The 25,110-nt window shown below is 36.5% G+C and overlaps 1 protein-coding gene across 1 annotated transcript in view; it reads left to right on the forward strand.

Annotated features, from left to right (window-relative positions):
- The window catches only part of GUCY1A2 (guanylate cyclase 1 soluble subunit alpha 2), a 297,464-nt gene that overhangs the window by 189,216 nt on the left and 83,138 nt on the right, over positions 1 to 25,110 (forward strand). The window contains exon 6 of the mRNA XM_049641286.1: positions 5,769 to 5,912. Coding sequence (XP_049497243.1) covers positions 5,769 to 5,912 — 144 coding nt within the window. The remainder of the gene's footprint in view (positions 1 to 5,768; positions 5,913 to 25,110) is intronic.

Genomic DNA, 25,110 nt, shown 5'->3' on the forward strand with positions numbered 1-25,110 from the left:
GGGTGGCTCAGTCGGTTGGGTGTCCAACTTTGGCTCAGGTCATGACCTCACAGTTCGTGAGTTTGAGCCCTGCATCAGGCTCTGTGCTGACAGCTTGGAGCCTGGCGCCTGCTTCAGATTCTATGTCTCCCTCTCTCTCTGACCCTATCCCACTCAGGCTCTGACTCTGTGTGTCTCTCTCTCAAAAATAAATAAACATTAAAAAATTTTTTTAACTAAAATAACATAAATAAAAAGGAAGAGTGCACAGCTCTGTGCACTCCTTTATTTCTACACCTCCTTTATTTCTGGGATAATGTAAGGGTTTTTACTATCAAGGGTTGAACAGATGATATACAGAGATGGGTAAATTGTTTTAGTTTGATAAAAGCATCTATAATAATATGTGAGGCAATAGTCATACATAATAATTTTAGTGCAGAAGCCTCCTATGTTCAGAAAAGGATGTGAGCGGTCTTTTCCACCTCCATGAGTAGTTTAGCCATATTTATTCTTATCTAGTACCATTCAAGAACAGGTCAGAGATGTCAAAAATAAATGAAATGCACTACTTTAGGTAGTTTGTTGTATTTAAAATTGTATGTAAAAAACACCAAGGCAAGTGTAAAGGAATTCAGAACATAGTCAACTTTACAGGCATTTTTTTTTTGAAAGTTTACAATTTCCACTTGTTTATCTGGTTTAACTCAAGGAAACATCCTTAGGAGCAAATGTAATTGATATATAATGTTTTCCCTTTTTCTGCTCCCGTGAAGCAAAATTGACTAATGTTTTTGGAGGGAACCCATTAAAATTTGCATATATACTTAATTCTGCTAAACTTGCGTAGATCAGAATTAGATGAAGGGAGAGAAGAATAGAACTTCCATGGAAAGATGCATGGCTAAGGTGGTAGCATTTAGACCAAGATTTTTAGGTTAAGATGCTGAATATATCTGTAAGGAAAGAAAAAAAAACATCTTACAGATATATTACCTGCAGTTTCCAGACATCTAAGTATTTGAAAACTTTTAAGCTATTACCTATTCATTCATGTGCATACAAGTACTACTCACCAAATATTTCTGACTCGTGTCTGGGCAGAAGGGTGGTTGAATTTTCCCATCGCCTTTGCACTGATCATGGTCATGTGACTTGCTTTGGTGGATGAATCTTGAGAAGCTCTGTATGTCCCATCTGGGACAAAGCTGTAATGGCTAGTGCACAGTTTGTCAGAACCTCTTTATCTCTGCCATGGCAACCAGCACCAGGTGGGGAGGTTCTATTAGCTTTTGTCCTAGAGTAGAGAGACACAGCACACGTTTCTCCCCTCTCCTCCAATCCCTTAACTCACATGAATTTGTAGCATGAATCAAAAATAAGCCTTTGTTATTTTGGGGCATTCAGATATTGAAGATATATTGTTATTGCAACATACTCTAGCCTAGCATGATGAAAACATCTTTTAGATTTTTTCTATATGTTGGATGTTTATGAATAATTGTGAGTTGCACAACTTGATAAAGGCCATTGTTTTTTGATGTCTATTTCTTGCCTAGTTTTTTTCAGTTTGTTTGTTTGTTTATTTATTTATTTATTTATTTATTTATTTATTTATTTTGAGAGAGAGAGAGCACGAGCAAGAGGGGGCAGGGAGGGAGGGAGGGAGAGAGAGAGGGAGAGACAGAGAGAATCCCAAGCAGGCTCATTGCCATTAGCTCCAAGCCCAACACAGGGCTGGAACTCATGATTGGTGAGATCATGACCTCAACCAAAATCAAGAGTCAGACACTTAAGCAACTGAGCCACCCAGATGTCCCTTGCCTAATTCTTGATCCTATTGTTTCTGACAGGTAAACAGACTTCAAATATTTGGAAACTAAATACTATAAAAGCTTACATGATCATGTATAGATTTTCATGTGAATTTGTTATATTGTGTACACATTTATCTTGCACTTTCTTAGAATTCTGTGTCATATCCATTGGCAACTGGTCCATATCCATACTACATTACACACAGCTAAAAGAAAAAGTGCAACATAGAACTAATCTGTATTGTTATGGTACAAATTCTAGGAATACACATTTAGTGGAACTCATTCAACTTTAGCTGAAAGATAATGAAGATGATGACTGATGAAGAAGAGGAGGATAGGGATTTCAAGAAGAGATAATGCTTCAGGAACATGCATGTTCACAGTTCACTGTAAAGCAATTCAGTTTGTACAAATAGTTTACTGCCTATGTGTTCTGATATATGAAAATCAGAATTTAGTTTCAAAGTTCATGGCTCACAACATGTGGTATATACATAGAATGGAATATTTCTCAGCTATAAAAAAGAATGAAATCTTGCCATTTGCAATGATATGGTTGGAGCTAGGGGGTATAATGCTAAGAACAGTCAGTCAGTTAGAGAAAGACAAATACCATATGATTTCACTCATGTGGGATTTAAGAAACAAACAAGTAAGCCAAGGGGAAAAAGAGAGAGAAGCAAACCAAGAAACACACTCTTAACTGCAGAGAATACACTGATGGTTACCAAAGCGGGGGGTGAGTGGGGGGATCAGTGAAATAGGTGACAGGGATGAAGGAGTACGCTTGTGATGGGCACTGGGTGTTGTATGAAAGTGTTGAATCACTATATTGTACACCTGAAACTAATATTACACTGTTTGTTAACTGGAATTTATATAAAAACTTAAAAAAAGTATATAGAAGTACAAAAAGATGAAATAAATAGAATTAGCAGAGGACATTGTGTTTTCAGGGGGAAATGGTAAACTGACACATATTAGACATTCATTATTTACTGGATGTCTTTCTCAGTGGGAATTCTTTGGGGGAAGTATATTTCAGTCCTTGGAGTATAACCTTTCCCAACTCACAATGGATTGTCTTTCTTTTCTCACCATATGATTTTATTTCCATTTCTCTGGCACAAGAAAACAGGTGAAAATGTTGAACTTCATGATAGGTCTAGGATATTGGGAGTAACTTTAGATGCATATTTTCTGAGAAGATTTTGGTGATCAAGTGATCGTTTTGGCATTTCTCGTCTCATGAGCTTAACTCTTCTCATTATATTCCCTAAATAAGTGCCAACAGATTTTATGCAGTACATTTTTTAATACCCTATTGTTAGAATGCACTCACACAAAATCTAATTATGGCTATTATATCTTAACTAATAGCATATTTTATAAGTTTTGGTAATTTATGATAGAAGCATCTCCAATCATTCAGAGGCAATTTTTTTTCTATACACATCTATGTGGTGCTCATGAAATGAGCAGTGAATATGAAAACACTATTAGAATGATTTATTATAATCATGATAAACGTGGATAAACATGGATAAATCATGATAAACATGATTTATTTGTTTATTCATTTGGTATATATTTATTAAGTAGCTATATTTTAGAAACCACTATAAGCATTAGGAATACAGAGATGAAGAAAACATGGACCCATTCTTTTTTTTCTGTTTAAAAAAAAATTTTTTTTAACGTTTATTTATTTTTGAGACAGAGAGAGACAGAGCATGAACGGGGGAGGGGCAGAGAGAGAGGGAGACACAGAATCGGAAGCAGGCTCCAGGCTCTGAGCCATCAGCCCAGAGCCCGACACGGGGCTCGAACTCACGGACCGTGAGATCGTGACCTGAGCTGAAGTCGGAGGCTTAACCGACTGAGCCACCCAGGCGCCCCAACATGGACCCATTCTTAAAGAGCTGCCATCAGAGTTGGGGATACATCTTGATTATAACCTATGATGTAAGCCATAGCAAAGAGGTGTGGGAAGTGCTGTGGAAACAGAAGGAATGGTTAGTTGTACTAAGAACCAATGGAGAGACCATGGAGGGATTCATAGAAAAGGTGATATTGGAATTGGACATTTAACATAATATTTTGTCACTTTCCTCTAATTAAAATGTTAGAACTATTGAGGAGTTTACCTCCATATACTTTTTAAAAATGTTTTTATTTATTTTTGAGACAGAGAGCATGAGTAGGGGAGGGGCAGAGAGAAGGGGAGACACAGAATCTGAAGCAGGCTCTAGGCTCCGAGCTGTCAGCACAGAGCCTGATGCGGGGCTCAAACTCATGGACTGTGAGATCATGACCTGAGCCGAAGTCGGACGCTCAACTGAGCCACCCAGGCGCCCCATCTCCATATACTTTTTTAATTTGAGAATGGTTGACACACAATGTTAGATTAGTTGTAGGTGTTCAACTTAGTGATTGGTCAAGTTTATACATTATGCTGTGCTCACCATCACTTGTCCCATTACATCGCTATTACAATATCATTGACTATATACCTTACGCTCTTTTTACTCCCTTGACTTATTCCATAACTGGAAGCTTCTATCTCCCTCTCCCCTTCATCCATTTTGGCAACACCTCCATCCCCCTCTCCTCTGGTAACCATCAGTTCTCTGTATTTATAGTTCTGATTCTGCTTTTTGTTTGTTTATTAAGATTCCATTTATGAGTGGACTCACATGGTCTTTGTCTTTCTCTGATTGACTTATCTCACTTGGAATAATACCTCCTATGTCCATCTATCTTGTCTCAAATGGCACAATTTCATCTTTTTTTATCTGTTTGTCTGTTGATGGACCCTTAGGTAGCTTTTGGGTCTTGGCTATTGTAAATAATGCTGCAGTAAACATAGAGATGCATATACCTTTTCTAGTTCATGTTTTTATTTTCCTTCAGTAAATACTGAATAATGGAATTATTGGATCATATGGCATGTCTATTTTTAATGTTTTGAGCAACTGTTTCTTTAAAAAAGTATTATACTTTTTCCATACTCTTTTCCACAATGGCTGCACCACCCACCTTCTTTTTCTCTACATCCTCACCAATACTTGTTACTTCTTGTCTTTTCAATTTTAGCCCGGATGGGTGTAAGGTGATATCTCATTGTGGTTTTGATTTGGATTTCCCTGATTGTTAGTGATGTTGAGCATCTTTTCATGTGTCTCTTGATCATCTCTATGTCTTCCTTGGAAAAGTGTCTATTCTGGTCCTCTGCCCAGTTTTTAACTGGATTATTTGGTTTCTTTACTGTTGAGTTATAGGAGTTCTTTATAGTTTTTGGATATTGACCCCTTGTCAGATATATCATTTGCAAATTATCCAAAGTATACCACCATATACTTTGGATAATTAGAGAACTTTCCTCTGAACATAAGTTATGTATCATGCTATATGCCTTAGAAATTTAAGAATTTTAACCTGGGGTAAATACTTAGGAGATTTAACAAAAGCAATGTCTATTCAGAATGGATGCTGACAATAAAATTAGAATAGGGTCTGAAAAGACTCTGACAGTGCCTGTTACCTCTTTAATTGTAGGGTTATGGATGGGTTTTTGTACATCAGTTTCTCATCTCCCAGATATAAATAATATTGAAAGGTTGAAGGAGACAAGAGGATAGCTTTGTAAAAGGTCATTATTTGAAAATTGTTCACACAAAATACTGGCAGTTCTGTTTTTGTGGAGGATAGTTGTTTTATGTTCCAGTTTTCCCCAATTTCAGTGATCATCTATGGTGATTACATTGATGAACAGCCCTGGAGTGAGATGTCAGTATTCGACAGTGGCTGTTTGCAAACTCTGCTGTGATTACACTCTGTTGTCTAATTGCTTAATTTATTGATGTTTTGCTGAAATGTTTTCAGCAACATTTGTGATTGCAGATAACTCATCATTTCTCTTCTGGCTCATTATCATATGTTTGCATTTGGTTTGTCTGATTGCTGCAGGTGGAAACAATAGGTGATGCATACTGCGTTGCTGCAGGACTCCATAGGAAAAGCCTCTGCCATGCAAAGCCCATTGCTCTCATGGCCCTGAAGATGATGGAACTTTCAGAAGAGGTGCTGACACCTGATGGAAGACCAATTCAGGTAACCTTCTCTACAATGTGGTTTGAGTAGTAGCATGCCTTTAACTGAAGGGGGCAAGAAATTCCCTTTTGAATTCTACTTATGTGTCCTACAGATTTAGACAAGTAAGGAGGATGAGGCTTAACTAGAAAAAAAACTCATAGAACACCAGCAAAAGAACAAATGGAGTAAGATCCAAAAAAGGAAAAGGTGTATGAAAGGCTAATTGCCATGGAGAAAACAAAGAGCTAAAGACAGACTAAAGAAACACTCATTGTCAGTTACCAACTCACCAACACCAAGCAAAGATGGTGGTGGGAATCAGGGTCTCAGACATAATCCTCAGAAGAAAATGGAGGACCTGAACACTTACTTTGGGTAGTGTACAGGTAAGTGTTCCTTATAAAACCTCAGCACTCAGGGTTACCTGTGCGTGTTTTTAATGTAGCAGAGCTTGAAGGTTGGAGCCCAATAACTAAGAAAATTTAATAGTGGTGGGAAATGTAGCTCCTGGTATGTTGTACTCTTTTTGGTACTGATGCCTCTCTGCAGTCTAACGTCTACCTCTAAGAATGGATGAGATCACCCACCTCTAGTCTTTCCCAGACCCAGTGGATCCCAGAAGTATTGTTACTGTGACTTCTTAGAAACCAGAAATCATGTATTTGGAGAAGTAACCATGAATGTAAGGCAGCCCTTTTATAACAGCTCACCAAATGTGAGTTTAAAATAAATAGAGAAAAAGAAAGCTTCAAAATGTGGTACAATCCTATTCCTGGAGTTGGGGCAAATTAGATATTATGAGTGTCCTTCTGACTAAAATTATTAAAATGCTGTGTTAAAAATATTTTTAAAATATTTAACACTCTTTAAGATTTCTAAAAACTACTAAGCACCTCACTGAACTATTAGGAAAGAAAAAATGTGCCAATAATGTTGCATGTGTAGATTGAGAAAATTTCAGTGGGGAATTTAAATTAATTGCTCTGTCATGAGAAGTGATAGTAGGAAACTAGGAAACATTACTTCTTTCTGGAGGAAGTCAACTTCAATCCCTCTTGCAAAGAATATCCATATCTTTGGATATATCTGTATTTGAATATATGGATATCTGTATCTGGGGACTGAGTGACTAATACTAAAAACAAAATAAAACAACCCCTCACCTCCCCCACAAAAAAATAACCCTAAACCCACACGTTCATGAAAGAAATCAAAGTATTATAGGTAAGAACCAGTGGGAACAATAGCTAAGAAAACAGTGAAGTGTTATCAGATTATCAAAATTTTCAGACAGAATCAAAATGACAATGTTTAATATAAGTAAGAAAATAAAGAAGAAGCTTAAAAACACGACACAGGAACAGAAGATGTGAAAAAGAACCAGAGAACCCCTAAGTAATCAACATAATACTTAAGAAAATGGCCGGTAGATGAATTTAAAAGCAGATTAGACAGAGCTGAAGGAAAAATTAGTATACTGAAACTTAAAGCTGAAGAAATTACCCATTATCAGGTCCAGAGAATTAAAAATGTGGAAATATGAATAAGATAATGTAAAGTATAAAATGTGTGGGAGGAATGGAAGACAGAGTAGGAAAATATATGCTCAGTTGGGGTTTCACATGGAGTTACAGAGGGAATGCAAAACAGGGCATTTTTTTTTTTTCTGGAACAGTAAAAGACATCAGTCAGTTCTCAGACCCAGTAATCCTAAGGGATTCTACGAAGCCAAATCATAGGAATTCAAAACTGAACATGTCTTAATAATTCTGTAGTGTGTCGGAGAAAAGAGGGACTTGATACATGACGAAGGTGAAATTGATTTGTGGGGAAAGAATGGGCTATTCCATCAAAGGTTGGAGGACAACTGTTTATCCACGTGGACAAAAGTATTAAAACTGGATCTCTACTTCACGAAGCTGTACAGAATATAATTCCACCTGGGTTAAATGTGAAGGGCCACACTATAAGGTCTTAAATTTATAATTTGGGAGTTTTTAACTCAGCATAAGGAACATTTTTTTTTTTTTGTAAACTAGTCAAGTCAAAACTTATCAAATCATACAGGAAAATAGGTGTAAATTTTTCTACACTGAAGTTAAAACCTTCCTGCTTATCAAATAACACCTAAAAAGAGTAAAAAGATAACCACAAACTAGGAGGGTTTTTTGCAACACATTTAACCGTTAAAAGTATCTTTGGTTAACCTCACGAGTAACGAGATGACTGTATATCGGTAGCACCATCCTGTAGCATTTCTACCTACTAGTTTGGCACAACTTTGAAGCTCTGACACTATCACATTGGTGAGGATCTGGAGCAGCGGGAAGTCACACACAGCTGGTGGGAGTGCGCCGTCCCAAGTACGGTATATTGTGTGTGCCTTAGTTTGTGCTTTGCCTACATCCCAGCAACCTCGCCCCTACACGCTTGCTCAGGGAAGAATGTGTTCAGGTGTAGCACAAGTCACAAGATTATTCACAGCAACACCTTGATAAGAGTTTCAAACTGGAAATAACTCAAATAACCATCTAATAGAAAGGATTGCCTATAAAAAATATGTATATGTACGTGTGTATGTGTAGACACACACACATACACACACACACACACACACACACACACACACACACACACCATACACTTGGGAAAATGAATGACTTCAGCTACTGACACCAACAAGGATGAATATGTCAAAAACATAATCTTGAGCAAAAGAAGCAAGTCTGAAAAGAAGGCTGTAGCCTTGTCCCACTTAATTAAGTCTCAAAACTGGGAAAGTGGGAAAAAATATGTTATTTAGAGATAGCTGCATTGCTGGAAAAAGGGTAAAGGAAAAAAAAAAGGGAGTGGTTACTACAAATTCAAGATGGTGCTTAACTCCAAGGGAAAGGAAGAAGATGATGGGAAGAGAGAGGAGGCAGGAAGGAAAGTGCAGGTAGGATTGTAGTGCAGAATCACCCATTTTACTACTGTTCTTTGATGTTTACATATATGTTTACATTTGGCAGTTTTAAAAAGTGGAAAGGGGGTGCCTGGGTGGCTCAGTCGGTTAAGTGTCCGACTTGGGCTCAGGTCACGATCTCGCGGTCTGTGAGTTCCAGCCCGTGTCGGGTTCTGTGCTGACTGCTCAGAGCCTGGAGCCTGCTTCGGATTCTGTGTCTCCCTCTCTCTCTCTGCCCCTCCTCCGTTCATGCTCTGTCTCTCTCTGTCTCAAAAATAAATAAACGTTAAAAAAAAAAAAACAGTGGAAAGAGAAAGGGTTTTCTCACCATTCTCATCAGCAATAAAAATAGGAAAACATTGAGCATTCAAAAAAATAGTTTAAGTCCCCTCAGGACATAATTATCCAGTTATTCAAGTATAAGAATGGCACTTCTACCACTGCCAGGAAAACAAAGTGATGCTGTCTCAGATCTGCTTCAAACTGCAAATATACACAGTCCAGACTGAGTTCCTATAAGTTCTTAAATTTTCAAGACTGCTAGCTGGGCAGTCTTATCACTTGGGATTGTTTTTCTATGTTGGATTTTCTTTTATAGGAGATATCGTGTTTGTATTGATTCAGCCTTGTCAAAGCAAACTTAAATTACCCTAGAACAAAACCAGGGAATCATGCGTTACGGTATGCTCCTCCATATTTTTATCTGTGGTATGTAACATTACTCTGTCTTATGAATCAGATAGTCTTATTAAATCAGAAGAGGAAATGTCTATAAAGATTTAATAAGAATGCAGAAAGAGAATTCAAAATCATAAAACCACTTTAATAATTTTAGCTTCATTACTTATTCATATTATTTGCGTGGTTTGAGATTGTTTTTGGCATATTAATTTGACTTTGAATTGGCTTCTAAGTTGGTGCCATGGGAACATTTCTAAACTTATTGAAAGAATCTTTTATTAAAAATGCTTGGGTGTGGGGCGCCTGGGTGGCCCAGTCGGGTAAGCTTTTGACTTCGGCTCAGGTCATGATCTTGCGGTCCGTGAGTTCGAGCCCCACGTCGGGGTCTGTGCTGACAGCTCGGAGCCTGGAGCCTGTTTCAGATTCTGTGTCTCCCTCTCTCTCTGACCCTCTCCCATTCATGCTCTGTCTCTCTCTGTCTCAAAAATAAATAAACGTTAAAAAAAAATGCTGGGGTGTGCAGTAGGGTTGATATGTGATCAGCTGATTGTTTACTTCAAACTATGTAAGTTTAGGATGCTTAAAATTTAAGCTATTTAAGTTGTAATAGTTCAAAATAAAGTTCCCTCAAACCTTTCATATTTTGAAAAATTAATTGATAATGTGTACATGATTTTATAAGTCTTTCAGGTACCTCTCATTACAGGAAATATGTACCTGAATTATCAGTTATAAGTCCTTGAAGGTGATTGGTAATATCCTTGAATCATTAACTGTAAAATTGGTTTAGTTTAAAAAATTTTTAAAGTAACAAAAGAATATAGTATTTCAGTTATTCATTTTATAATATTCACAGAAATTATTTTTTATAAATACTCTAATGAGACTCACAAGCTCATTCCACACTGTAGCTACAAAGCATACACAAATATGGTCCATTTGGAAAAATAATCCCAAAGTGACTTTAATTAAGTCTGCTTTCATAGAGGGAAGCAAACCCTAAGAGACTTAGCCATAGAGAACAGACTGAGGGTTGATGGAGGGCGGTGGGTGGGGGATGGGCTAGATGGGTGATGGGCACTAAGGAGGGCCCTTGTTTTGATGGGTACTGGGTGTTGTATGTAAGTGATGAATCACTAAATTCTCCTGAAACCAATGCTACACTATATATTAACTAATTAGAATTTAAATAAAAATTTGAAACAAACAAAAAGCTGCTTTTAAAATTAATGATTAGAATTTTTAATATTTTCTCAATATGATGTTTATTCTCCTGGCTGAACTTATAATGTCAACATTATGCTTATTCCACTCCCCCCGTGCAGAGGAAATCTGATTTTCTTACATCTTAAACTTAACTCTTGAAGAAAAGTACTATCAAATTTATATTCTTTGCCCTTTGTTTGAGCTAGCTATATTGTGACTTCACTAGAAAATTGTATGACTTCATGCTGTTCCTTAACCTTGTGACCCTAATCTTACCAAAGTATTTTGAACAGTTTTTAAGGCTGAAAGGCTTTTACTAATAATTTAACCACTGTTTGATTAAAATAACAAAATGTTTATTACTGCTTGTGCTTTATTCCTTAGAAATAAAAATGTGGGTAGGAAAGAAAAGCTGCATTGATGGACTAGAGAATGTGATTATACAGATTTTGGAAAGACCAGTGGCATTTTCACGATTTCAGGCTTTTGAAGAAGATTGAGTCAGCGTGTCCAAATATCTAAGTTTTACTTCTGAACTTCAGTTTTTAAAAAATATTTGCATTGAATTTCATCACACAGGCACACAAATTCAAATTCGCTTCATTAGTTTAGAGAACAGTGCATTTTATATAATGAGGCAATTATACAGAGATTGTGAAAGAGAGTTTAAAAAAAGACAATGTGTAATCATGTTGTAATACTAATGTGTCTAGCAATCTTAATTGCAAATCAGGGAAATGCTATGAATCTTCTCTAACCGCCTAGTCCAAAGGCAGGAATATTAACATACAATTTATGTATACTACAATTTGCATGTAATACATTAAATTGTAACTTGTGTAAGCTTCGACTGAATCTTCTAATGAGTTTACAGGATTTTTTGAGATTATGAAATAATTATTCTCCAATTAATTTTTAAATACTTGTTATTTATAAAGGAAATCTGATGTTGTTACTTTAATATTTGGAGGGATTTGTTCTCTGCAAATACTGCAGTATTTACTTAACCCCATGAGATTATAGCCCAAGATTGTATTTAGGGAAAAAAAAAAAAACTAATTATTTGGTAATTTGATTCTCTGTGATTCTTTGAGAAGTGTTTATGTATAAAATTCTAATTTTATTTTTCACCCTGAAGTGTGTATTGGACTTACCAGAAATGTTCTATCTCTAGAACTTAAACCTAAGGGTTCAGAAGTACTACTTGGGCATTGTGGGAACTCACTAAGATAGCCCAATTTATTCTCACCTCCTGTGTTTATCCAGTAGACACGTTCGAAAGTACTTTTAATCTTTTAGGTAATGCAGATAGTTGCAGTTTTGGTAAATTACTGTTTTATTGTAGCAGTAATATACAAAGTTACTATTCCTGGTGAAATTTATGGCTAAATGTATTTTCTAATACATCACTTTGTATAGTGAATTTATATGGTACTAGAAATGTGTTTCTGTGTCTTTAAAGAATATGTTTAGAGTATATTTTCACTGACAGTTTACCAGTACAGGAGGTTACAATAGGTTCTCTTTTATACTTTGCTTCTGTTTAATTATTAGAACTTTAAAGTCTGTATATTCTCTTCAGCTCTTCTAACTCACTAACACTCCCCTCAACTGGTTATGAAAATCATTCATTAAACCCGCCCCCTTGATACTTCATGTTGTCAGAGCAGTTTGTAGTTTTTTTAAGTTTCCATTCGTCTGACAAAACTTTTCATACAGTTTTTATTTCCTTGACGGTATCAGCCATCTTTAAACTCTTTGCTCCATAAATACCTTCTCTAGAGCCTCATGGTCTATGATATTATCTGTGCTTTCACTTATTTTTTAGTCATGTTACTTATCTCCTGTGTACCTAATTCTTGTTACTTTTTGTTGGTGTGCTGGAGATTGTGTATGAACAGTTACAGAATCATTTGAGAAGTGGAATGATGTTACCCTCCTGCAGGGAAATTTTATGTGTTCTTCGGGTGGGAGGAATTGCTCGGGGCTCTAGCAATCAGGGTCACATGATTTAATGGCAGGCATCCTTCTCCAAGGGGGCCAGTTACTGATTCACCTTATATTTTTGGTATCACCCTTATACCTGGGGTGTTGGCTCCTAGGGTCTCATCTTAAAAGTATGGAGGGTTTACCAAGGTGTCCCCCTTGGCCATCCTCAGACTTGGGTATTTGTCCCCGTAGTTCTGTAGGTACCGTTAGAGTCCCAAAAGCATTTCTCTAACCTCACTCCCTTCTGAAGTCACAAGATGCCTGTAGCGGACAAGCACCCTCAGATTTAGTAATGACCTCTCACTGAGCTTCATCTTCGCCCCCTCCCCCCCATCTTGGTGTCATATTCTTTTCATTGCCTTGTGAGCTGACCTGCAGAGGGGTATTCAGATTATATAACCTGCTCTTCCTAGAAATAGAAGTTCAAAGTCATGTACATTTTTTGTAAGAGTTTTATTACTAATAATGATTCATCCTCACTAATCTACATTTGTGCCTATTTTCAACCCAAGTCACAGATGATACTATCTGTAAATAGAAAAGACCAAAACATCTAACTGTGTTTAAACTAGCCACTGCAGAGTAACAATAAATATCTGTTGAAGCACTTCGCAGTGTGCCAGGCAGTCGCCGATCCAAGGACTTGGCATGTGATAGCTCTACTGAGTCTTACGAACCTAGAAGGGCTCTATTGATATTATTTCAGTTTTACAGTTGAAGGCAAGAATAAGAAACATTCGTTAACCTGAGCTCCTAATTGCACTCTATAGGGCTTGTTAAATAGAAGTGTGGTAAATAAACTTCATATTGTCACAATTTTCTTACTGTGTAGAAGCTGTTAAGTTAGACTTTTCATGGCTCTAGTCAAGAAAAGTTAAACTACTGTTAGGTGTCCTCTTGAAGAGAATGGAAATAAGTAATCTATTTAAGAATTATTCCATCCAAAACGATTAATTTTTTAAATTATGAAATGAGGGAGATAAGTTCCGTGATGTGTGTGTGGGGAGGGAATGGCTGTCATTTCATCCTTATTTTGAAAATCACAGTCACCAGCCAGATTGGGTGAATCCTTAGCCACTTTACTTCATTGTTTTTTCTCTGTTTATTGTCCCTTTGGTTATTGTGGATTGTGACACAGAAGATGTATGTTTTAAAATGTTTACATTTTTTCCTAAGATAGTCTTTGGATTTAAACATCGTGTCTTATATTCTAATTCGTTATTTTTATGTTTTGAGCAAGAAATTTGTTTTAGTCATCGAATTGCACTTCTGGCCCGATGCTGCAGTTCTGAGCTGTAATAGAGCACACCTACTGCCTTGCAATCCTTCTATAAAATGTTGGCATAATGAATTAATAGACCTTAATATTTATGCTTTGCGCATGTCAATGAGCTAGAATTCCCTTCCTGGTTTGCTTTGGCTTTTGTCTTTAATCATGACTGGTTCTCATATAATATAGTTAGACTGATGATCACCTTTTTCATCTGTGGAAAAAATAGTTTGTCAGGCACACACTTCTGAAAGGGCTGGCCTTATTGAAGAGTTTTGTCATGATATTTGTCAAACAGATTTTCTAAGAAGTCCTTTCGTGAAAGTGTTTGCATATTTTTGCTACATGCAAAAAATAGCAGTAATACGTGTGTGAAAGGAAAAACAAAGCCAAGCAACCAAGGGAAAGTTAAATTGTTTGGGTGGAAACTGTGCACATAAAATACAAAATTGCTTAGCCTGGTTTTGTGTACTGGTTTTTACACTTCCGCATTTTCACAAGAGAAATGCACTTTAGTGGAGACACACTTTAAATGTTTTATAAAGTTATGCTGTTAAATCATGTCACGATGGGGTAAACCCTCCTCAAGAAGATATAATCTGTTTCATTTATTTTAGCCTGTCTGAGAGAGGGTCCCTCCCAGGAGTGTTTGTACAATGTCCTAAGAGGAGACTAGAAATTATATTAGTAAAGGTGCTCCTTTTCGTTTGATTCTTGCATCATGTGCTTTAGAGTGTGAAGCCTCTAAGCCTTTAGGTAGCTCATATTTTTATTTATCTGAGTTTTATGTAAAGAATAAGAATCTCTGTCTGCCAAGTCTTGCTCCTAAAAAGACATTAAGATGTGATTTTACCAACCTATAGTGAGGGCAGTTAGCCCATTATATTTTAGAATATGGTCTCTCTGGTGTTATTGACCAAGAAGGCTTTTCTTTTTTACTGCCAGTTTAACTTACTCTCTTTTAAAGTTAATTGTGGCATGTGCATATGCCAAGGCCAGCAGCTTGAATCTTATAATACCACCACTGATGTGAAGATAGCCAGATGGAATAATATGTGAGAGAGGAACGTGCTCTCTGCTTGCTAACCGTACTGTTAGGATTTATGTTTTTGATTTGTCACGCTGTCTTGAAATCTAATATCTAGCGCCAAATAAAAATGTAAAAATCATTTCAAAGTAACTTTATTAGTTTTCCAAAATCACAAAATGTCAAATGACCTCTGAAAAATGACACACGGAAGAAAGTCACATCACCTGTAATTTACCAACCAACCATCACCACATATTAAATTGTGTCGTATATTAGGACATCTGGGTGGCTCAGTCAGTTAAGTGTCCAACTTCAGCTCAGGTGTTGATCTCACGGTTTGTGAGTTCAAGCCCCACGATGGGCTCTGTGCTGACACCTCACAGCCTGGAGTCTGCTTCAGATTATGTGTCTCCCTCTCTCTCTCACCCTCCCCCACTCACATCTGTCTCTCTCTCTCAAAAATAAATAAATGTTTAAAAAATTAAAAAAAATAGTGTTTATTCTTGAAGGCTTTTTTTTCTCCTATGAATATTCAAACACATGGAAATAGAATATACAGACTTGAAGAGTAGATTCTTTTAAAAATTGAGAGGACTTCATTCAATAAAGTGAAATTATGTGACACTGTATACCATAGATGTACCTAAGCACACTGGTGAGACTTGGTAAGTCTTAGGAGGCATCTCTCATTGTTCTTAACTCACTTTGATTTTGCATTTGAATTTTTGAGTCATAGAAAGGCAACTCTTGAATCACCTGAGTTGCAAAAGTGGTAGGAATAATTCAGTGTCATGTGTGCTTTTAAAAGTCTGTTACCCTTTGTGTTGATATCATGCCAGGCATATGGTAATTGTCTGGGTCACCACTATAATATTCCTTATTTGGAATGTGGTTTCCTAGCAACTCTTGCTTTTTCCTAATGGCTGAATTGATTTCTGCACATTTGTAATGCTTCCCACAGCATCAGAAATTGTCACCCTGTGTGCAAATATTACAAGATCAAATTTACATGTAGATTCGGTTCTAAGAAATTATTCTGCTTTACCGCTTACGTTTAATGTGCTCATTCAAAGGTTAAACCAACCATAAAAAAATAAATTTCGCAAAATCTGATGAATGCAGATCGCGCTCTTTGGTGAAACATGGTAATTTTGACGACAGTGTCCGAAATACGTTTGAGTAGTTTCTAGTAGAAGGCCTGCTGAAGTTGAAGAAATGGACTAATTTTGATGGTCAAATGACCAGAGAATCAGCAGGTGGGTACGAATATTGGCCTGGACTCTGCTTTGAATGTCTCAGGGGACAAAAGACTTTCACTCTGGAGGTAGTTTGCAGTTTGCTGATTCTGGGTGATCCTTGCTGGAGTATTGCCAGGAGTGACTTTTATTCATGTGTTTAACAAATGGACTTTGAATACTTACCATTTTCTAGACAGTTGGTTAGGCACTGGGGATGTAAGGGTAATTAAACCAGATATGGTCTTGACCCTCCCAGAAATTACAGTCTGGAACCAACACCTATGTCAAGTGGAAAAAGAACGGTGGATTTTTCTCAGTACTGTTTCCATCTTTCTATCAAGTGAGAAATTTGCATTAGGCTTTTGAAAAGACTTGGCAAAGACTTTAAATTCTTCTTGGAATACTCAAGATGTTGCTGTACATTCAGATCTTCATTATTTTGATTTCTTTGTAGATTTTGTCTGTATCTAGGAAAGTGGAGTTGAGAGACATTGCAAACCAGCTATGCACTGGGTTGGTTTGTAGTTTATATAGCATCTCATTCAGTCTACACAGCAACCCTATGAAGGGTACAGATGTAGTTCTTATATACTTTAAAGATCAAGAAATAAAACATCAGGGGTTAAAAAATAAGTGTAAGATCATGGATAAAATGATATGTATATTGTACGTCTTCTGTATGCCAGACTTTGTGTCGAGTGCTTTATGCACTTTATGTCTTTTAATCTTGCTCACTCCTCAAAACCCTGCAGAGTAAATATAATCTTATTATTTCTGTAATCTTATTTTACCTTTAAACAATTGGAGCTTCAGAAGTTTACATAATTTGACCAAGATCATACAGCTAGTCAATTGCAGAACTAAATTTGAACACAGATCTATCTTCTTGAAAAAAAAAAAATCTTTGAACTTCTGCTATACCAAACTGGCCAGGACCTCGCCAGAATGTTCAGAGTAGAATTCTATTACCTGAATATTTAATAAGAATTGCCTTTCATTGAGCACTTATTATGTGCCCAGCATTATGCTAAACTAAAGTGTGTGCATGCTCCCTTTTCCTCTCATCTGTCTGTCCATCTATCTATACACACTCCTATGTACCTACACACATATATGTAATTTATTCACACATATACATGTGTCTTATAAGCATGTCTTCATATTGGTGAAATATATACAGGTATTGAATGTTACCATGTAAGTCCTACAGCAATCATGGACCATGAATAAGGTATCATCCTTATTTACAAATGAAAAAAACAGGACTCAGAGAGGTTAAGGGAGTTATTGTCAACTAAGAGTAAGTAGGTAAGTAAGAGTAGATTCCTAATTGGAATTTAAATCTGTTTGACTTCAAAGTCCCTCTCTCTAACCATTTCCCTAACACTGCCTCCACAATATAATTAGAATGTATGATTTCTAATCTTAGGACTAAGCTAATCACTTTAATCTTCCTTGAAAAAGAATGACTGCTTTTCTCTCTTCCTTAAGAAATGTTCAGATGTATCAGCAGTGCAATGACTTGAAGGCATTCTAATTTGAGACAAACCCTAGTGGCTGTAACTGTGCACAAAGATGTGGAAATGAGGATAATTATGTCTGCATTTAATATAGAGAGTTGAAAATTGGTGGTTTTCTAAAATTTCACAATCTCTGAAGGAAACGTTAAGTTGCGGATAATACTGAAATATGAACTTCTGTAATATTAGCTTCTTAGGAGAAATAGAAGATGTTATCTCTTCTTTGTGGCAATACAATAATCCCAAACTGGGAAAACAGAGATTTCAAACCACAACAGAAAATCCAAAAGAAATATTGTTCTTTAAGACATATTGTTTTCCAGATGGTATCAGTTGATTCTTTTGTATATTAAGTTATCCAGGATCGCTTTTATATTTACAATAACCAAAGCCCTGATGGGAAGTGGGAAAATGTAGTAAAATAGTTTGATCACTCAGCCAGCAAGCAATTACTGAATCTCTCTCATGGACAAAACTACATAATTGAGTTGCAGACTGAACTGCGGGAGTGCCAAATACTAATCTGCTTTTCCTTGGCTCTCATTAAGTAAAAATTCTGTCTACACAATACCACAACATCTGGTCACTTAAATCCATTCAGTCAAAAATGCAATTAGCCGCCCAGATTTTCAGACTCTAGGATTCCATTCAACTTGTTTGCTTTAATTATTAGTTTATCTGAAAGCTGTGTCAAACAGTCAGTAGCCTATATTTGGTTATTTCAACATGCTTGGCAAGCACCTTACCTAAGAAAAGGTACAGACATGGAAGAGAAAACCCAAGTCCTGCTTCTCACGGGCCCTCAGTCAAGTGTTTGTACAGACCCGTGTGGTGTTCTACTTCTCCTATTCTGTTTACCTTCCCTACCCCTAGCCCACCCTACCCCCCAGACCCCACTTACTCCCCTTTCTCTGCCAATTTCATAAAACTGCTTGTCATTTTCCTATGGGCTACCTTAGATTTATTTACACAAAATAATATTGTTATAAATAATGCACATAAAACTGTTGATACTGGTTCACTTAGGAGAAGTGGCTTTTTCTACCTTTAACCCTGAAGTTTTATATTTGTTTACATTTTCCAAATATGTGCATGAATTACTTTACATATTCATTTTTCTTTTTTTAAGTGTATTTATTTATTTTGAGAGAGAGAGAGCATGCATAGGAGGAACAGAGAGAGAAGAAGAGACAGAGAATCCCAAGCAGGCGTCACGCTGTCAGTGCACAGCCTGATATTGGGGCTCGAAATCACTAACTGTGAGATCATGACCTGAGCCAAAATCAACAGTCAGACGCTTAACTGACTGAACTGCCCAGGTGCCCCCTGCATGTATCAGTAAGAGTATACAGGCAGCACTATCATGGACTTCTATTCTTTCCTTCTTTATAAGTATCTATAATTTTAAAAACATAAATATATCTTAAAAATGAAGTAAGCACAAACTTTCACCTATGTATTCAATTCATACAGAGTAATCAGCAGATAATGCTTAAAACTGAACAGGGTCATCAAGATAAAAAAGCTTCTGCACTGCAAAGGAAACAATCAACAAAACTAAAAGGCAACCAACGGAATGGGAAAAGGTGTTTGCAAATGACATATCGGACAAAGGGCTAGTATCCAAAATCTATAAAGAACTCACCAAACTGCACACCGGAAAAACAAATTATCCAGTGAAAAAATGGGCAGAAGACATGAATACACACTTCTCTAAAGAAGACATCCAGATGGCCAACAGGCACATGAAAAGATGCTCAGCGTCACTCCTCATCAGGGAAATACGAATCAAAACCATACTCATATATCACCTCATGTCAGTCAGAGTGGCTAAAATGAACATATCGGGAGACTACAGATGCTGGAGAGGATGTGGAGAAACGGGAACCCTCTTGCACTGTTGGTGGGAATGCAAACTGGTGCAGCCACTCTGCAAAACAGTGTGGAGGTTCCTCAAAAAATTAAAAATAGACCTACCCTATGACCCAGCAATAGCACTGCTAGGAATTTACCCCAGGGATACAGGAGTGCTGATGCATAGGGGCACTTGTACCCCAATGTTTATAGCAGCACTCTCAACAATAGCCAAATTATGGAAAGAGCCGAAATGTCCATCAACTGATGAATGGATAAAGAAGTTGTGGTTTATATATACAATGGAATACTACTTGGCAATGAGAAAGAATGAAATATAGCCTTTTGTAGCAACGTGGATGGAACTGGAGAGTGTTATGGTAAGTGAAATAAGTCATATAGAGAAAGACAGATACCATATGTTTTCACTCTTATGTGGATCCTGAGAAACTTAACAGAAGACCATGGGGGAGGGGAAGGAAAAAAAAAGTTACAGAGAGGGAAGGAGGCAAGCTATAAGAGACTCTTAAAAACTGAGAATAAACTGAGGGTTGATGGGGGTTGGAGGGGAGGGGAAAGTAGGTAATGGGCATTGAGGAGGGCACCTGTTGGGATGAGCACCGGGTGTTGTATGGAAACCAATGTGACAATAAATTTCATTTAAAAAATAAATAAATACAAAATAAATGCTAAAGAAGAATTTTAAAACATGACCCGAGCTAATAACCATTATCTGCTAATTAATAAACAATTATGTTAATGAACAACAAAAAAACTGAACAGGGTCAAAAACATTTATTGGCTAAAAATTATTAGGAACATCAAATCTTTTTAACAAAATGGGGCATTAAAGCATTTGGCCAGGAAAATGAGGGTTGGTAGAAATAATGGTCATAAAAGAAAACTACACTAGCAGAAATTAATATAAATAAATATTTGATTACTGAGTCACAAGTCATGACTGCAAAATTTAAAATGGGTAAGAACTGATGCCATTTAAAATATTTTCAGAGGAACACAACTAGAAATGTAAAATATTAGAATCAATTTAACTGTGTTATACAGAGCATAGATCAAGGAATTAAATTTACTTAACAGCAGTTCAGAAAATAATTCCTCATGATAAACTTCAGCATTGGTAAATTTCTGCATTCAATTGAATTCCTTTGCCTGGATCCAGATGTCTCAAACTATAACTCTTTTATTAGTTATAGTAATTACCTGATGTTGTAGACATGTTTGCTCAATAAATTGAATTAAAATTTACCCAGTGGTGGGAGAAAGGAGAGAATTTAGTTGTTATGACCTTGATAGCTATCATATCTTTGCTTGTATGTATATAATTTCTTCTCTCTGATCCTTCATTGTACAAATAATATGGTTTTATATTTGCCATATTTTTGCCACCATTTACCTGGCGTACCACTAGATACACTGACTTCTGGAGTCTGTATAAATTTATAGTGGTCTCTATTTCCTTTATATTATCTTCTCATATTCTTCTTTTCTCCCTAAATTTGCGTATTTAGAATCACATGTTTTGAAAATTGCTAAACGTATCCCAGTGCTAAATTTACCACTTAAGGCAGAAATTAGTAATTGTGGTACCAAAAGTACAATGAAGCTAAGTGGAACTTCTTCATCATGCCGTTATTGAGAATATATATTGTGACGTTATGATACAGTGTGATGTCTGCATTGTATGCAGTGGGGCATCCTGTGCTATATTGAAATCACTTTACTCTTTAGCTATGCTATTACAGCATATTACGTGTGTTAAAAGTTTAAGCATAATATAACTTTTCGTCTTTACTGAACTGAGGCTAAAATGCCCTTCCTTTCCCCCCACCCCCTTTTACTCTAGTTTAGCCAGAATAACCAGAGATGATAATTATATAGGAACTTAGGAAATTCACTTGTATTTAATTAATTTGTATTATAGTTAACTATTGGTAATTGTTAAGATTTTAAAAAATAGAACATTTGGAGGACAGTTCTCTCATTCCACATACAATAAAACAGGTATAAAACATTAGGTAACTCATTGGCAATGGAATCTCAACATTTGAGATTTACCAAGAAAGCTAATGAAGAAGACAAGGCCAGACAGAAGCAGGAGAAATAATTTTATAGTTTCTGTTTTTTCCCAGTAGCTGCTCATTATGATAGAAGAAATATCACTTGGAGTCTTTTTGAGGTTATTATGTAAAAGAAGTAGAAAACATTGCACAAAGCTGTGTCAGGAAGTCCAATTATTTTGACCTCTTGAGTGTCATTTCTCTATTAGTAGAATATTACCATTTTTACTGTTTAGTTCTTATAAAAAACTATTTTCTCCCAATTCCTGAGTCTTCCTTCAGTGAGAGACTCTCATGATTTTGGGGGCAACTGTTCATGTAGAACTTGGTCAAAGATGACAAGTAGATTTCTTCTTTTAACCTTCAGCTTTTCTGTTAGGGTCGGTCAGTTGTTAGCTTGCAAAAGGGAAAACAACCAATATGTCAGTACCCTTCTGTATCCCCATGCCTCTTCCATTGCATCTCTAACAACATGTTTACTTTTGAAAATAGTAGAGTGTCCTGATGTGTCTTCAGGTATGAACATTTTTCATATTTCTTGTATTTGTTGTCATCTTCAAATGTGTGAAAGAAATTGATTACAGAAAAATGATTTTTATTTACACTTTTCCTAAGTATCAAGTTACAAATACTATGAATTTATAATAAGAAGCTATTCTTTTACTTTAGTAAAAGGGAAAATTTTGACCTTTAAAAAAATTTATGCTTACGTGCATAGTTGCACGTTAACCTGTTGTTCGTCTGCCATTTTGTATTCTCCCATTCCCACGGATCTCACTGTGACCTGCAAGCCTAATCCTTTCAGAGGTTTTCAGTCTTTTATTTGTCTTCTGGCTATTTGCCTTCTGTTTGCCAAAGGCACAAATTGAGTGTCTTAAATGCTAGAATTTTATTGTCTCACGGTTTTGTGGCTAGAAATCTCAGATCAAGGCATTAGCAGGGCCAGGAGGCCCCTCTGAAGGCACTAGGAAAGGGTCTGTCTGTAGTTCTTGATCTGGGGACAGCATAACTTCCAGTCTTCACATGGTGCTCTCCTTGCGTGCATGTCTGTCTCTGTCCAGATTTCTCCTTTTTATAAGGACATCAGTCTTACTGGATTAGAGGGCCCCACGCATACTCTATTATGACCTCATCTTAACTAGTTCCATGTGCAATGATCCTATTTCCTGCATTATGTTACATTCTGAGGTACTGGAACTTAGAATTTCAACATATGAATTTGGGGCAACACAATCCAATTCACAACACTTTATCTAGCCTAGATCCCATTGTCTCATATCTGACTCAACACTGCTCCTAACAGACCTCTAGTTTTACTCTTTTTTATCTCCTGCCACACTGGACTACCTAAGTAGACCAGTCTGGGTCTGGAATTAATGAGCATTATTGGAGAACATGATGTGATCATGATAATTAAATTATCTGTTACAAACGCATGCCTTTGAACGCAACTGGTCCCTAAATTCTCAGGGGTGTCATTTTACTATCCTCTGGCAGTGACCGTTGCTTAATGTTTTTCACTCTTTAAAAGGGTTTATCTCTTACCCTTGCTACTTTTATTCTCAACAGACTCTTATTTTCCAATGAAATAAAATAATAGAAGTTATCAGTATGAATGACTTCACCTTTTCTTCCACACCACTCTCCTACATAGTCCTTTTTCAAATGTTTTCTCCTTGGCCTCTTTTGTCTCTCCTACTCAGCTGGTCCCCATGTGTCAACAAAATTTCTTCTATTATTAATACGAAATTTTGATAGTCTTTGGAGGCTTTCCTCTCTAACTCATTTTCCTCTCATTTTCCTATTCTATTCATCTTTCTTGGCCAAGTTTCACCGGTGTAAATTCATCAGTGACAATCAGACTCTCTTTAGTGGCAATTAATTGCTTCCTCTTAAGGAAATCCATAACTTTTGTAGCATATAACTGTTGGTATTTAGTATCTCCTATCTTGCAAATAAATCCTTTATGTGTATTAGAGCCACCAATGATGGGCTCTGAAGTAAAATATCTTGTTACATAACAAGTTAAAGATAACAAAATTTGGGATTTGCCATTAAAAAGAGGTTATGTATACTTCTTTGTATTATGAATTATACTGGAAGAACTTTTGTATGTTGGATGGTGTCTCCATCTTTGTACATTGTAGTGCAAGCAGCTTATGAATAATTTATTGAATTATATTAAAATTGATACACTAATGCAGAATATTCATTGTGACAAACAGGAGAAAAATGATATCCTGGTATATTTATTCATTCTTTATTCATTTTTTCATACATCACTTTTCCATCCAAAATATTTATCAAGATGGGACGCCTGGGTGGCTCAGTCGGTTGAGCGTCCAACTTCAGCTCAGGTCAGGATCTCGCAGTTTGTGAGTTTGAGCCCCACATCAGGCTCTGTGCTGACAGCTCAGAGCCTGGAGCCTGCTTCAGATTCTGTGTCTCCCTCTCTCTGCCCCTTCCCCACTCATGCTCTCTCTCTCTCTCTCAAAAATGAATAAACGTTAAATATTAAATATTTAAATATTAAATATTAAAAAAATATTTATCAAGATACTACTGTGTGCTTGATACCAGATACTCAATAGGTATAGAAAACTGCAATTTACTATATAATTTTATTCTGTAAATAAATCCATTATGATTGTATTTGGCTAGCATATATGACTTTTTATTTTATTTTATTTATTTTATTTAAAAATTTTTTTAATGTTTTATTTATTTTTGAGACACAGAGAGAGACAGAGCATGAGGAGGGGAGGGGCAGAGAGAGAGGGAGACACAGAATCGGAAACAGGCTCCAGGCTCTGAGCTGTCAGCACAGAGCCCGACGCGGGGCTTGAACTCACGAACTGTGAGATCAGGACCGGAGCCGAAGTCGGATGCTAAACCGACTGAGCCACCCAGGTGCCCCGTGACTTTTTATTTTAAATTAAAACAAAGGTTTATTATTTCTTGTAGACTTGCATCAATTAAATATATTTGTGAACTTTTCTAATTTTATCTTGAACATTTTAATAATTCTTTTGCACACCTCTCTTCCTTCTCCCCCCATCTTTTTCCTCTTAATTTTTTATTCAAGTATAATTAACACACAGTGTTATATTAGTTTCAGGTATATGATACAATCAAAAATTCTGTACACTACTCAGTGCTCATCATGACAAGTGTATGCTTAACCCCCTTCACCTGTTTCACCTATCCCCCACTCACCCTTCCCTCTGGAAACCACCATTTCTCTATAGTTCAGGTCTGTTTTGTTAGTTTGTCTGTTTTTTTTTTCCTTTGTTCATTTGTTTTGTTTTTATTTTTTAGTTTATTTATTTATTTTGAGAGAGACAGAGACAACACAAGTGAGGGAAGGGCAGAGAGAGAAGGAGAGAGCAAATCCCAAGCAGGCTCC

The sequence above is a fragment of the Panthera uncia genome, chromosome D1 (assembly GCF_023721935.1).
Source record: "Panthera uncia isolate 11264 chromosome D1, Puncia_PCG_1.0, whole genome shotgun sequence".
Classification (NCBI taxonomy): domain Eukaryota; kingdom Metazoa; phylum Chordata; class Mammalia; order Carnivora; family Felidae; genus Panthera; species Panthera uncia.